The sequence below is a fragment of the Eretmochelys imbricata genome, chromosome 8, assembly GCF_965152235.1.
Source record: "Eretmochelys imbricata isolate rEreImb1 chromosome 8, rEreImb1.hap1, whole genome shotgun sequence".
In the NCBI taxonomy this organism is placed as follows: Eukaryota; Metazoa; Chordata; order Testudines; family Cheloniidae; genus Eretmochelys; species Eretmochelys imbricata.
The window spans coordinates 61,199,309-61,215,841 of NC_135579.1; the positions used below are offsets into that span (position 1 = coordinate 61,199,309).

The following is a 16,533-nucleotide window of genomic DNA, read 5'->3' on the forward strand; positions in this document are numbered from 1 at the left end:
GATTAACATGTTCCCTGGAATATAAAAAAGGAGGTGGAAGGCAACATGAAGAAAATATGGTAACAAGTATTGTACCAGGTGAAACTGAGTTAGTTTAATACCAAATAATAAGACTTTGCAAATCTTAAAAATTAGAAGAGACATCTGATAGATGATTACATTTTAAGTGGAATGAAAAGATTAGATTTAACTTCTTGACCTGGCATTAACAGACTCTACCTCTTTGTCCAGTTGATTTTGCCTTGGAACTAAAATATTAAGGGAATGAATAACAGAATTTTAAGATTCTGACATCACAAAAACTAGCTGAAAGGAAAAAACCTGGAAAAAAAAAGGGGGGGACGGACTAATCCAGTTGATCGCCCTTTTCAATACATCGTCTAAATAAGTCTCTAAGTGAAAGATCAAAAGTATTAACCAGAACCAGCTGTTATCTCAAAAGAACAATTTGTTTTGGTCACATATGGCCACCAAAAACTGTTGTTAAAAATGCAACAAGGTACAATGTTTAAATTCGCCACAGTGAACTAAACTTACCTAAATCAATTGGTCCTTCCCTTAGTCCATCTAGTTCATATAGCCTTCCATTAACAGGAACATAGCTTACAAAGTGAAATGCATCTTCTTCTTTTGCTGATGACTTTGCATCAAACTCAAACATTTGCTGTCTAAAAGGTAAATAGATACAAAGCTGAATGGAAAGAGAAAAGGTTACTGGATTTTGTATGATTCGTAACATGCACAACTTTTGTTACCTGGCAAAACTGTTGTGAACCTGCCGAATCACTTCAGAGTTGCTTAGTGCCAAACCTTTCATCTAAATATATATATAAAAGATAAAATAAGATAAATAGAACATAAGCCAATTGTTCAAATCAGTGTACATCAAGTACAAAAGTTAGTTGCACTTACCGCAGCATCAAAACTTTGTGAAAATTCTTTAAATTCTGCTAGTGTCTCTCCTAGATGGATATCTTGATGGATACAGTTTAACAGCACACTTACTATGGCTTGAGTAGCACAAGCATTGTTTATTACCTAGAAAGAGGTATGGAAAGTGAGGACAAGTTCATTACAGATGATCACATAAAAAGAATTAAAGTTGGGCCAATTCTTCCTTTATAAACCCTTATTTTCCATAGATTACATGGCTCTGATTTAGGTTACAAAAATGCAGTCTGGAAGCAGTACCTATTTTTTGGTAAACATTTACTCCACCTAGGTAGTAAATCTAGCCTGGACAGCCATAAAAGCTCTGCTGTACAAGACAAACCAACTGATGCTGGTTGTATGGGTGCAATTGGCAAAACAGACAAAAAGTTCAATTATTCTAAGTAAATATATTAGAAACACCCTGTAATTTGCCCTCTCACTTCCTCTAAAAGAAGAGTTAAAAACAGAGTAAAGAACGCAACAACCTGACAAAGAAAGATGTAGTGATGTCATCAATTGCTAAAGCACAGCAAAGAATCTTTTGCTTACTTTTAAGACGCATGTGTTACTTTTAGTGTATAACCTTATTCTACTAGTGATTCAGGGCTTCATCCTTACTCAGGCAGACTAGCACCTTGCTTGATTTCAATGGTACCACAGGCAGAGTAAGGTATTACTCAACACAAAAAAACTGTCTGAACCTGGCTGTACATATCTCTAGAAAAGCTCTTTCTATTTCCCCCTTAAAAATATAATGATACCATTCAATGAATACTACAATTAGACAAACAGGGAAAAAGATTTAAAAATTTATATTTTGGCAAAGAAGGTATCGCATACGACCTAGAGTTAAGATGGTCCTGTTAAAAAAAATAAACTTAGTAAATACATTAAGAGTTATTCTCAAATTCAGATCTCTTCTGTATTTACAAAGTTTTATAAATTTCACTCAAAAGTTTTTGCTGTTCACCTCATTTTATAGAGCACATATCTTCCTTCAATCCAAGTTTATTTTTAAAAGCTGAGACTACTCCACAAACTAGTACAACAAAAAATTCAAGCCAGTTAATAATAAGATAGAGTATCAGCCTTAATTCACCTTCCTGAATATTTTTTTGGTAAAATATTCTACCTTTTGAAAAAGTAAATCAAAACCTTAATATTAGTCAGAGCTTTTGTACATTAAGAGAGATACACAGCCTAAAACATGTGTTTTAAGTCTGTCAAGTGATTAAAAAAAATTAATCGCGATTAATCGCGCTGTTAAACAATAGAATACCATGTATTTAAATATTTTTGGATGTTTTCTACATTTTCAAATATATTGATTTCAATTACAACACCGAATACAAAGTGTATAGTTCTCACTTTATATTACAAATATTTGCACTGTAAAAAACAAAAGAAATAGTATTTTTCAATTCTAATACAAGTACTGTAGTGCAACATCTTTATCATGAAAACTGAACTTACAAATACAGAATTATGTACAAAAAAATAACTACATACAAAAATAAAACAAATGTAAAACTTTAGAGCCTACAAGTCCACTCAGTCCTACTTCTTGTTTGCCAGTCACTCAGACAAACAAGTTTGGTTACAATTTGCAGGAGATAATGTTGCCCGCTTCTTGTTTACAATGTCACCTGAAAGTGAGAACAGGAGTTTGCCTGGCAATGTTGTAGTCGGTATCGCAAAATATTTACATGCCAGATGCACTAAAGATGCATATATGTTCCTTCATGCTTCAACCACCATTCCAGAGGTCATGTGTCCATGCTGATGACAGTTTCTGCTCAATAATGATCCAAAGCAGAGCGGACCGAAGACACATGTTCGTTTTCATTATCTGAGTCAGATGCCACCAGAAGGAAGTTGATTTCTGTTTTTGGTGGTTGGGGTTCTATAGTTTCCACATCAGAGTGTAGCTCTTTTAAGACTTCTGAAAGCATGCTCCATACCTCATCCCTCTCAGATTTTGGACAGCGCTTCAGATTCTTAAACCTTGGGTTGAGTGCTGTAGCTATTTTTGGAAATCTCACACTGTATTTTCTTTGCGTTTTGTCAAATGAACATGTGCTGGGTCATCATCCGAGACTGCTAAAACATGAAATATATGGCAGAATGCAGGTAAAACAGAACAGGAGACCTACAATTCTCCCCCAAGGACTTCAGTCACAAATTTAATTCATGCATTTTTTTTTTTTTATTTTTAAAAGAGCACCATCAGCATGGAAGCATGTCCTCTGGAATGGTGGCTGCAGCACAAAGGGGCATATGGCACGTAAATACCTGGCAACACTGGCAAGGAAAGTGCCATGCGAACACCTGTTCTCACTTTCAGGTGACATTGTAAATAAGAAGCAAGCAGCATCTCCCGTAAATGTAAACAAACTTGTTTGTCTTAGCGATTCGCTGAACAAGAAGTAGGACTGAGTGGACCAGTAGGCTCTAAAGTTTTACATTGTTTTGTTTTGGAGTGCAGTTACGTAATAAAAAAATAAAAATCTACATTTGTAAGTTACACTTTCACGATGAAGAGATTGCACTATGAGGTGAATTGAAAAATACTATTTCTTTTGTTTATCATTTTTACAGTGAAAATATTTGTAATAAAAAATATAAAGTGAGCACTGTACACTTTGTATTCTGTGTGGCAATCAAAATCAATATGGTAGAAAAACACCCAAAAATATTAAATTTCAATTGATATTCTATTGTTTAACAGTGCAATTAATCGTAATTTTTAAAAAAAAAATTGAGTTAATCGCATGAGTTAACTGCAAATTATTCGACAGCCGTAATTATTTTTTTTTAAAAGGGAAGTGAAATATAGGGTCTATATATGTTGAAGGATGGAGAGTGAATACTACCTTTCAAAAGTGGACATAAAAGATATGAGGCCATATTCTGCTCTTAGTTACCTTTATGTGACTCCACTGAAGTCAATGGAGTTGACAAGGGTGTAATTAAAGGGCAGAATTTGGACAAGAAATTACTTTGTATTGGTTTGGGGCTATGTGCAGCATGAGGGAGGATTATTAGCTGTTTCACTCAGTAAATTTGAAGGCTTGGGGGGGAGAGAGAGGACGGGGGAGAAGACTTTCCAGTCTGTGTGAGTAACATCCAGCATAAAGGTTTACATACATTTTAAAAGAAGACAATGTAAGAGCTTAATTATATATCAAGCATTTGAAATATATTTCAGGGCTGTAAACATGAAACCACTTCCAACAAAAAAAAGTGAACAGAGAACATCCGTATTCTAGTCAAAGAAGGTCAGAACACACTGACACCTTTTCTTTGTCAAGATCGGGGAAAACAAAACAAAATCCACAAGATACCACGGTGCTAGAAAGTGCTCTATTTGTACTTTATGTAGTGAACAGTATATTGCTCCATGATATGAATTTACATTCAATTGTCCAAAACTAAGTGTATCACTAGAAAACTGGACTGCATCTATACTACTGAATTAGAATACATATTTAGCCTTTTTCCCCTTCAAGCGCATGCATAGCTTTGCATGTAGGAAATACAGTTAACCTAGATCTGCTATTTAATGGAAAATATGGAATTATGCTCTTGGAGATTGTACGGCTCTTCTACCAAACGTGCAGTGTTACAACATGCCTCAAAATGTATATAGGAGGAGGGGGAAGACAAAAGTTATTTTGAGTAATTCACAAGTTACACATTAAATACAGCCATCTTGGTATGAAGGACAAAGCCAAGATGGACAGTTATTTCTTATCTTATTGAATTCACAGATTTGACCCTCTACCCTCTCCTCATTTTCTTTGCCCCCTCACCTCCTAGAAAGAACCTCAGACATCACCCCTTTTTTTAGAAGACTCAGCTGTTCTAATGTTGTACACCATGCCAGATATAATTAATTGATTGGTAATGCCCAAAAGCCACCTGTTAAGATTGGAGTCCCAATGTTCTAAGCATTGTGTACAACAAATAATCAGTAAGACAGACTTTGCTTCATAGAAAGTAGTCATTTTTGAAATAAGATGCAATAAGTGGGTGTAAGACAATGGGAAGCAATAGTAGAATTAGGACACAATGACAGTAACACATGTTTACACAGAGCATCTACATCCACAATTATACAGTCAAGCCAAGGGATAGAGCACATGGGAACACCATCATGTCCTCAACTAAGGAAATGAGAAAGGGGAGTAGAAGCATCAAGACATACTGAAGATTGGCAGAAAGTGAAAAACAGCACACAGCTGTGAAAGATAAGGACGGACAAGATTTTAAAAACTGCATGATATGTATAGAAGGTTCTCAATGTTGAGGATGATGAGGTTGGAAATAGAAGCTCTGACAAATGACCAGGAAGGGTACTTCTAGATACTGGTGAGAGCAGTTGCAGTAGAGTGCAAAGGTCACAAGCCAGAATGAAGGGGAGAAGTTGAGGTAACAGTTGAAGATGGAATATATATGAACTTTAGGTGACAGAGAGAAGGGAGATGGGATTAGCTGGAGAGACAGATGAAGTCTAGAGTAGGACCTTCGAATGAGGGGAGACCACAGAAGATTTATTATAAGATGAAAAACTGAAGGGAAGACCAAAAGATTAAGGAGAAAAACAAAAGTGGGGGGGATAGGGAATCATAAAACAGGAGACGATGGGGTAATGGGGGCAACTGAAAAGTGGGTGATAAACTTCAGTGACTATGGAGAGAAGTAGGGAAAAGGGAACATCTCTTTCTAAAAAGTTGGCAAGATAGTGGGAGAACAATGAGAGAGTTTTACGACAGAGCCAAATAGTGGCATATAGATGGGACTGCAGGCCTAGGATAATTGAGAGTAGAGAAGTAGCTCTTCTTAATAGAGGAACTGCAAGAGAAAAAGAAGTTTGTAGTGAAGTAAGTTGCTGAGCAAGTGGAGGATGTGGATGTTAGGAGTGAGCTATGAGTGGTGGGATGGGCTTTGCACCAAGAATGAGGGGCAAAGGAGTCCATCACTGAGTTGATAAATCAGAGGAGGGGACATAAGTCATAAACATAAGTTACAGAAGGACAGGAAGACACAAAGAGGGTGAAAAGGAGCAGTGAAGACAAGATTGAGCAAATGGCTGTTTTGGTAACTAGGAAAGCTGATCCAAGACTGAAAGTCAAACAAGGAAGGGAAGACATGGAGGTGGGAGGCTAAGGGGTTGGATGGGAAATCAACATGGTAACTGAAGATGAAGATGGGCACTTCAGATGACAGCAACACATACAAGAGCAAAAACAGAAAGGAAGATTAGGTTACTTAACCCCACTCCCACCTTGTCTTTTCTTTGGTTCTACTGGTGTCTCCCCAAGTATTTGCCCTTCTACTTAAGAATCTGTGTTGATGCGATACTGCAGCAGTATGGCATAAGGCTATCTTAAATAAGCTAGTACAAAGCTTTTGGCTTTACTGGTTTAAACCGAACATCATAAGTCCACTCAGAAACCAATATGCAGTTAATGCATATCCCAGAGCACACATGTCACATGCTCCCAGCGATATTCACATTAATAAGTGGGCATCAGCCTTGTGCATCAGCTTGAGTTTCTGGGTTGATTTCACGTGTAGCACCACATATATTACAATGCAATATGCCAATCCACTTTCTTGTGGACAGGGGAGAAGTACCTTGGTCTTGTAGGTCAGCTATTCTCTTTTGCATTATAATATATGGGTTTGTATCACTGTGAATCTTGTAGATTCATCTTCTAAACTTCTGCATGCCACAAAATAGATGATTTTACTAGATCTACAGCCAAATGCAACCATGTTACTATAGGGTAGATTTGGGTTCTAAGACTTGTTATTTTCAACAGATGCACAATTTTACCTTTCAGAACCAAGGTAAGTTCTCTATATTAGTTATACTCCATTATAGACAATCCCTCCATGACTGTATTGTATGTGCCATGAGCTGCAAATGTTCAATAATTAATTCATTTGTCTATTAACTTGGTTAATGCTCAAATTGGGCCAATCTCAATGCTCAAATTTAGTATTACTAAACCTGCAAACATAAAAGGGCTTGATCCTCAACCAATTTAAGTCAATGGGAGCGTTACATGAACAAAACAAATCTCCCCAGATTACTGGGATACAGTTATGCCTAAAATCCATTCTTTGGCCGAGTCTTCCTCCTCCCCCAGGTACAATGTGCTTAGTTCCTAGTTAGTGTTCTATCATACTGCTGAAAAACTGTGAATGAATACTCAGTAAAAATGCATGTGTCATCCTGATACTTGGCTAGTAAAATATTGGACACCCCCCAAAAAAAATCAGTATAAATGTATCAACCCACAGTGGCAACTTGTGCAAATGTTGCTCTTGGAGAGGTGGGTCTACTTCTGCCAAGACCTTTGTGCTAAGCCATGAGCAATTGTTCCTTGACAAACAAACAGTGGTTTGCAACAACATTAATGATTACTGAATACCTTAGTGGCGGCATTAACACATGTAACCACTGTGTTTGGAAAATAAAATTAAGGGTCTGGTTTAACAACACACAGACGTTAAGACATTCAGAGTTAAGGCTGAAATCGTATCCTTAACTCACCTCATTGTGCCTAGGTATCCTAGCTCAAATGGCATGTAAGATCATCCAGAGTTCTGAGCCCCCAAATAGAGGACCATATCATACCTAGGCATAACAGGGAGGCCAAATTTAACATGAGTACATATAAAACTGACCAAGATAATAAAAAGTTAATAAGCATGCATATTAAACATACTATCATTCAATTTATTTCTCAAAATACTCAAGCTCTAACCTGTAATACACAGTAGCTGTTAGATTTCAGTTACTAACCCACAACTACGGTACATATTCATGTGCTGCAAAAGTGCTCAGATGCATCCAAATCTTGTTTTTAGATTGTTCCACTGTCATGTGAGGTATTTAAATTTTATAATAAAACACTGTTTCAGAGTTATGATCTTTTCATATGAAGTTTACATCAAGAAATCTTTTTTTGAAAGTTTCAAGATGTATGGAAGCTTAGGTACAAATTGAATTGTAGCACTGAGAATACCTTAATTTAGTTGCCATATTATAGCACTATCATACAAGGACATACACTTAGTCTTATCAATATAAAGATTAAAAAAAACTTCAACACAGAAGTTAAGAACACAGAGTACAAGGTCTCTATCTAGATTGTAATTTTTTTAGAGAAAGAACATATGGAAGGAGGATGGCTAAAAATCTGGGTTTTGAGAACAAAAGAGTTGGGATCCTCAAGATGTTTGGAACTCTCACTGTATTATTTTTTTTTATTTTTATTTTTTTTAAAGTGACTATGCAAACTGACAGGCCACCAATCCCTAATGTTTACTACTCCATTGGCTTACTGCAGTTTTACACAATTGCCAGGAAAGTTTGCTTGCCCAGACAGAAGATCTGCTCACCCTCCCCGTACACTATGGTGGATTACATACAAAAAAAAGGTATTTTATTCATCTGTTCTTTAAAAAAAAAAGGGGGGGGGCAATGGAAAGACTTTATAAAATAGCAATCTGTTCTGAAGATGACCTGCAAAGGAAAAGAAAAAAACAAAACTAGGCTTATGCCCCTTTTTGTTTCTTTATGATGTATAAAGAAAGTTTTACTGCCCCCACTCCCACCCCCCATTTCTTACATCTTAGAAATGTAAGAAACAGCCCTGATCTTCCCTTGTTTTGCTGGAGGACTTGTTGAGTAGCTCTCAGACCACGACTGATGTGGCTGATTCTTTAACGCAGGTTTACTTTCCCCTAAATTTTAATCACTAAAAGTTTAAAACTTCAAACACCTATTTAGCACTCTCTTTAAAAAAAAGAAAACAAAACACAACACTTTTCCCCTCTTAATGATCAGCTTTCACTCTCCTGTAAGCCATAATTTTACTAGATCTCTAGTCACACTAAATCTTTCAGTCCAGACAAATGTGAATTTCTAATGTATGAAACAAGCAAAACTCTTTCAGGCATCCTTATATCATCAAGTGCTTTGATTTAGTTAAGCTGCTGCACTTGTCTAATACGGACAAGGTGAAAGAAGCAAAAAGGTACCAGCCCATTCCCTCGTAGGTCATTTTTCAAATATTTGGTGCCATCATGTGGCAAAATCATGCACTACTACTTTAAGAGCAGTTACCAGTGCATATTAGCTACTTTTCACCATTTAAAAGAAATATATTTATTGTATTTGTACAGTAGGCCAGACACTCCAAAGCAGTCATTACTGTCTGTAAGAGGGTATCCCAAAAAGCCTACGGACTTCCCTTTCTCCCATTACAAAGATGAGCTATACTTTCAGGGTTCAGAAAATACCAAGAACCCTGGAAATTAAACACTCTTTCACCATTTGTTTTGAGGTTTCCTAGCTTTTTCCATTCAGAATTGTAATGTTATTTGAGCTTAAGTCTCTGTATTTGCATTCTAGAGTTCAATTCTAATAAGGCTCCTTTAAACATAATCAAATAAAACAAGTTGTTAAACACTAAGTGCAATGCTTCAGAAACAAGCCTAATGGAGGAAGAGAAAAGACATGAGCAAGCGTAAAGCAGGGGAACACACAAGTGGTCTGGAATATTTAAGAAGCAACAGCATGTTTGATTATGATAGAAAGCAGAACCCAGAATAGCGAATATGTAACCAACCATTCATCCAGACACTAGACAGAAACTGTCGGCTACCTCGTGGTGTTACAAGATCACAGCTGGATCTTAGACTTCTTGTTTGAGAAGGTTTGCAGAGAAAGGGAAGAAAGTGGGATTAGGAAAGGCCAAGGAACGAGGGCCTCTACAGCAGGGCAAAAGAGGAGTGAAAAAGGAAGACAACGGGGTAAGAACAAAGCACAGATGAATTTTCATCAGCATATGACAGAAGCACAGATATAGAGAAGCTATGACAGTTAGAGAGGTTAAGTATGCTTTTATCTCCCACATTTCTATTTGTGCATAGATCTATGTGGATACCTCTCAACTTCCAAAAATGCAAATGTCAGATAATGGTCTCAATTTAGAACAGACACACAAAACAAGGAACAAAAATAGCAGTGTTCTACTTATGATACATTTCTATAAGCTCTGTTTCAAGATTTGCGAGATTTCAGATCTTTACAAGGACAAATAGGAACATAATATAAATTTTGTGGGAAGGATGAATATTGGGTTTAAACTGAATGCTATACCTCTATGTTTCAGAGGCAAGATATGATGGGTGGGGCTCACCTCTTATGAGCATCCTAGTAGCTGGGTGCAGTACCATAGTCCTCTTCCTGCTCCTGGTGTAACCTGTAGGTTGTCAGCCTTGCTTGGTGGGTCTTCAGTGGCACAGTCTCTTCCAGGGTAACAAAAGTCCAACCAAAACTATGTCTGTCCTCATCTGGATCTTCAGTCCCAGGTATGGGCACTTTATATTTAGTTCTTTGCTCAGGCCTCCAAACATGCTTCTTAATCCATGCATGCATGCTTCATGCTCCAAACATGCTTCTTTCCTTCTTAAGGTTCACATCACTTGGACAGTGGGGGAACCTGGTCTCAGCCACTACTCCAAGTTCCAACTTAGGAACCTTATAAACTGCAGCCATATACTGCTCACTTCAATTCACTGCTGTCTCTACCCTGGGCGACCTCCTACCTGGCCCCTTTATCTTCATTGCTTACCTTAGGGGTGCAGTTCTCAGGTCCTCTCCCCCAACTGGAGCAATTGCAGCAGAACCAAGCTCTAGTTGTCCCTTGAGCACCTCGGGCCAAAAAGAGGAGCACCTCTCTTTGAGCCTCTAGCCCCAACCAAGAACTGACCTGCTAAGGCCCTACAATTATTTTTATCTGAGCCTGCTGGGCTCCAATTGGCTGCTTCTGTGCAGCCTCTCTAGGCAAGCCTGGAATACCCATCTTTGTCACTCCTTTCCTACAGCAGGGTGTAGAACTGTTGGACCTCCTGTATAGAGCCATGAAGGCCAGGTATACCCCATCACATACCTCCCCACACAGAAAGGATTTGGGGTGGTGGTCCTGCCTGAAGACAATGTTCTCTCTTATGCAGTCTTTGCCCTGCTTTCTCGGAGTATTCTCTCCCAGGCCCTTCTCTATGGATAGCTTTTATTAGTCGGTGCCCTGGTTGGTAGGGTCTTCTGCCTGAGGCTTCTGTATGGAGAGTTTTTGTAGTCCTTGCCTTGATTAGTCAGGTGCCCTGCATGGTCAGGGTCTTCTCTCAGCAACTCTGCCTGAAGAGCTTCTGCAATTCAGGCTTATTTTCCTCCAGAGCCTTCCATCTAGCTTCTTTCATAGCATCAAGTCCCCTACTATACTACTTTGGCAAGGAGAGAGGGCTTCTTACATTCTCTGCTCTCAAGGTTGAGCCCTTTTCAGAAGCCTTGGTCTTATCTCCTCCGAAAGACATCCAACAGCTCATGTTTTCTTAGGACTGCCAGTTGAGTCTGCCTCATGTCACTAGGTTCCCCTTGTGGGCTCTTTGGTGTCACCTCCTGGCCCCCCGGGGCACGTCTGTGTACACTGACACCTCAACAAGATTTGTGCCAGTGATCGTAGTTGTTTCATTCCACACTCCTTCATACTCCACTGGATAGGTTTGCCGACCAGTTGTATATGCTGTTTCCAAGTCCAGCTCTGAGGCACTGAGCGCAGCGGCATTTGTGCCATCAGACACCTTTTTCTTACTTTACTTATTCTTTGGGCTCCTGCATCTCTTCCTGCAGCAAGTCCATCTTCAAAAGGGCAAAACCTTTTTTATGTGGCCCATCTCTTCAAACCAAAGACAATTATCCTTGTCCACCTCCCTGCCACTAGCGGAGTTTGTGGTTCTTCCCACAGCTCACCCCAGCAACTCAGTCTTTCCCCACCCCAGTTCACTCAAGAGCAAGCAGTGTCCACAACCATAACAACTCTTCAGTCAGTTTCAGTCCCACTGGATCACTCTTGTCTACCCAGTGCTTGAAGTCATTGCTGCTTCTTTCCTGCAGGATCCATAACAGGTGCTGCTGCTTCTCTAGCCTGTCTAGCTGTTTTGGCAGTTCAAATCACACCTTCCGCTACTCTCTGTGAGCCTCACTGAACTGCTGATACACTTACCACATTTCCCATTGGCCTTAACTCTTCATGGCCCCAAACCATGTTTTATCAGTCTATTTAGCAGCCATCAGAGCCTCTGGCATCTGAGGGAAGGCATCCTTCGGGACCTTGACCTCTCCCAGCATCTCAGTACTCTGTACCTGCCAATAATCAGTCTTGTCTCTGTTACTCCAGGGGCAAACTGAACTTGCATTGCCTTCAAGCGCACAGTAGATGTATCTACGTAGCAGGCCATCTGCCTCCTTTCCCTTTGGCACTAGAGACAACCAGGCTTATTTGGATGATGTCATGGCTTCCGGGCTCACTGTCAAGCTTCAGATGGGATATCAGACCTCATGCACTAGAGACAGGAGTAAGCATCACTCACGTGAGTCTCGTAACCCCAGCTGTGATACCAAGTTGTGATAGAGAGGAAAGCTCACCTCTTGAGTGCCTCCTAGCGGCTGGGTATGCTACCACAGTCCTTTCCCACTCCTGACATCCCCTGTAGGTTGTCAACTTTGCTTGGTGGATCTTCAGTGGCTCAGCCCTCTGGCCGGGTCATACAATCAAAACTAACTCCTTCCAGGGTAACAGAAGTCCAACCAAAACTGTCTATCTGGCCTCACCAGGATCTTCAGTCTCAGTCCTGGGCCCTTTAATTCAGCCCTTCGCTTGGGCCTCCAAACAAACCTTACCCCGTTCTTGGGGTTTGCACCACTTTGCCAGTGGTCCGTGGAGGAACCCTGGCTCCCCCACACCTGGTTTCAGCTCAGGAACACTGTAAATAGCTGCCATGTACTGCTCACTTAGATTTGTTGCTGCTACTTCCCCAGGCCTCCCTCTATCTGGACCCTTTATCTTTGCCCCTTACTTAGGGTTAAGTTTTCAGGTCCTCTCTCCCTGAGCTTGAACAAATGCAGCCAGAACCCAGCTCTACTTGTCCTTTGAGCTCCTCTGGCCAGAGAGAGGGGAGCACCCTTCTTTGCCCCTCTGGTCCCAGCCAACAACTAATCTGCTAAGGCAATACAACTCCTTTTTTCTGAGCCTCCTGGTCTGATTGGCTGCTTCTGTGCAGCCTCTTTAGGCAGGCCTGGAGGACCCACCTTTGTTGCTCCTTTCCTGGGGCAGGGTGTAGGCGGACACAAGGCCTTCTGTAAGAAGCCACAAAGGCCCGCTCTAGCCAGTCATACACACCAATATGCATTTAAAAAAAACCACAAAAAACAAAACAAAAAAAACCCCTACTACTGAACTAACTTCTCTTGGTTAGAAAATTTACATTTGATCTGGTTACTCTTCCTTGCTTTTCTAAGTCACTAATGATATACATTGATCTGCCTGCCAAAGCAAAAAATACAAGAATTCTGTATTAGTGCATTATATCTTTAATGATATAAGATGGATTTCATTAGCATAAACAACATTTTCAATCATTTGTTTCAAACCTTATGTATTTCAGATATAAATAATTAAAGGAATACTTTCAGATCAAGTTTGTACAGGGAACAGGTAAATATGGCTCTAGAATGTGAGCATTTCCTATAACAAAAAGCATTTGAGAAATATAGTGATAGCAGCTCTACTTTGATGGACTGAAATAAAATTTTGCCCCATAATCTTTTGTTGAAAGTGGTTTCAAAATATCATTGACTCATGAAGATTTAAAGAAAAAAAAACCTTCAAAATAATCCTTTATGACACTGAAAGGAAGTTTTAAAAGCATCATTTTCATTTACTCTTCAGCTTCTTCTCCCAACAGGATTTTACTTTTCCTTGTTTGGCAAGATTTTGTCTGACTAAACATACCTCATACACAGTTGTTCACCTTTGTGCACCCTTCAGTTATCTTCTGTTTTTCTGCACTAAAAAACCCTGTTTCATGGGGCACCTAAGGAAGTCACTGAAATTACTGTACCTGTTTAGCAAAAAATATTGTGTCTAGTCTGGAATCCTGAACAACAGAGCCTGCTGGCTCTTCTCCCGGCTGCCACTTGAAGAGGAAGATCAGCCCATGAACGGGTCTATAAAATAAAAGGTCAAAGCAGAAAAAGTGTGTTGATAAAGAACTGTGCAAACTATTTTAAATCTCAGTGTATCCATCTGATAAGGCAACTCAGTTAACTCTTCCCTTCTAAACATTGTCAGTTCGGCTCAGACTCCTAGATGTGACCTCTAACTTTGAATGATTAAAAATTTTCAGAGATGCCACCCACAATTCCAGGTGGAGTTAGTGCTCAAATAGCACTGTTGAAAAGTAAAATTTTGGCTCATTGATCACTTGGTAAACTGGGCTTTAAGTGCCAGTTTGCTTCTGTTCTAATACACATTCAGAGGTTAAAGTGAAGTTAAAGAAATCCAGTACATATTAACCTTAGACCCTGTTCCTCCCTACACCACCACCACCCTCCACACAGGAAATATACTGGTTGATTAAAAAAACCCTGCATGATACATCTGGCGATTTCATCAATAATAATATTCATAACACTTTCTTTGGAAACAAATATCAGATTCATTATCCAAGCATTGATAAGCACTGAAACTATAAATTTGGTAATCCTGCTAAGTGCAAAAGGAAAAATCCATAAAGCTAAGATTCCCAGTGAAGATTTCATACAAGTTCTCAATCTGTAAAACGAAGGTAATTCTCTCTCTCTCCCCATCATTTGTTTTTCTTGTCTATTTAGTTTTATGTCTTTCACAAGATGGACTGTCTCTTACTAGGTTTGTAAATTATCCAGCACAATGGGACACTGATCTCAGGTATTACCATAACATTGATAAATAACATTTGTAGAGGGAAAAAGTCCTTCTAAAAATGTTTTATGAAATATTTTTAAATTGCATCAGCACAGATTTTTCCCCCATCATAGTAATCTGAATTTAGGGTCAGCTCTAAAACAAAGGCCACAACGACAACTAGAGAGTCAACAGTATGCCCTTGTTGCCAAGAAGGCTAACAGCATATTGGGATGCATTAGTAGGACCACTGCCAGCAGATGAAGGAAAGTGATTATTCCCCTCTATTTGGCACTGGTGAGGCCACATCTGGAGTATTGCGTCCAGTTGTTGGCCCTACCGAAAAGATGTGGACAAACTGGAGAGTCCAGAGGAGGGCAACAAAAATGGGGCACATGACTTATGAGGAGAGGCTGAGGGAACTGAGCTTATTTAGTCTGCAGAAGAGAAGAGTAAGGGGGGATTTGACAGCAGCCTTCAACTACCTGAAGGGGGGTTCCAAAGGGAATGGAGCTAGGCTGTTCTTAGTGGTGGCAAATGACAGAACAAGGAGCAATGGTCTCAAGATACAGTGGGGGAGGTCTAGGTTGGATATTAGGAAAACCTATTTCACTAGGAGGGTGGTGAAGCACTGGAATGGGTTACATAGCTGGTGAAATCTCCATCGTTGGAGGTTTTTAAGGCCAGGCTTGACAAAGCCCTGGCTAGGATGGTTTAGTTGGGGTTGGTCCTGCTTTGAGCAGGGGACTGGACTAGATGACCTCCTGAGGTCTCTTCCAACCCTAATATTCTATGATCCAATAGCTTACTTTAATTTTTCAAAGTTCTCTGGCTCCAGACTCCATATTTCTTCAACTTGTGCTCCCCTGCAACCTGAAAGAGCAAAGCTATAGTTTTAACTATCCCAAATTGGAGAGGAAAAAGCCATATATATGTACACACAAAGAAACTTACTTATAACTAAGCCCAGACTTAAGAAAAAAAGCCTATGACTGATATGGATGAGAGATTAGAGAAAAAGTTGTTTAGTCCAGTTTGCGTAATTTTATAGAGTGAGCACTGTCAAATGAACAGAGTGTCACTGTGTCATTAGATTCCACTGTTTGTGTTGATTTTTCAGTCTTTATTTAAGAAATAACGGGACTGTAAAACCACAAAAGTCAGCAGGAGATATTTTGGGTCAAGTATAATACAAAGTTTGCAGCTTTCTTTTAAAACCATTAATTTATTTCATGTATAAATATATATATTCAATTAGTGTTTGTATTACTTAAGCTATATATTAGTAGTGATACTTATAACCCTTCCACCATAGCAGCACCTTCCATCAGAGGAGGTAACCATCCTTCGCAAACATTACTATAGCATCATATATCCAAAGTAGAATAATTAGCCTCATTTTTTAAAGGAGCAAACTTGTGTCCAAAAAATTTAGTAACTTGTTCATCACAAAGGAAGTGCATGACTAAGCCAGGAAGATAACCCCAGGAACTTCCAGACCTATGCCTTTAGCCACAAAATCTTCCATTTCTAAATTAAGCAGAAGCATGAAAGCAAATTATTGTGGGGGGAGGGGAATCACTGTTTACTGAATAAGAAACAGTCAATTAAATATTTTAATGGAGAACCACAAGAATCTCATAAGGCCACTCATTTTCACTTTGTGACAGAGAGACAGCAATAAGATACTGTAGGTAAAAGCATGTAAAACACTACATAAACATATTAATTTGACTTAATATTCATTCATATTTAACTACTACAAAAATAGTTTTTTAAAAAAAATCAGGTCAGT

The 16,533-nt window shown here is 39.2% G+C and overlaps 1 protein-coding gene across 2 annotated transcripts in view; it reads right to left on the reverse strand.

The window, feature by feature from the left end:
- UCHL5 (ubiquitin C-terminal hydrolase L5) overlaps nucleotides 1-16,533 on the reverse strand; it is a 31,201-nt gene that overhangs the window by 11,694 nt on the left and 2,974 nt on the right. Inside the window, exons 2-6 of one of the 2 annotated variants that reach the window (XM_077824411.1) lie at nucleotides 15,548-15,611; nucleotides 13,915-14,020; nucleotides 913-1,038; nucleotides 756-817; nucleotides 538-668 (exon numbers count right to left, since the gene is read on the reverse strand). In XM_077824411.1, coding sequence (XP_077680537.1) covers nucleotides 538-668; nucleotides 756-817; nucleotides 913-1,038; nucleotides 13,915-14,020; nucleotides 15,548-15,611 — 489 coding nt within the window. Of the gene's footprint in view, nucleotides 1-537; nucleotides 669-755; nucleotides 818-912; nucleotides 1,039-7,498; nucleotides 7,583-13,914; nucleotides 14,021-15,547; nucleotides 15,612-16,533 lie in introns of those variants that run through there. The other variant, XM_077824412.1, reaches the window with a different exon arrangement.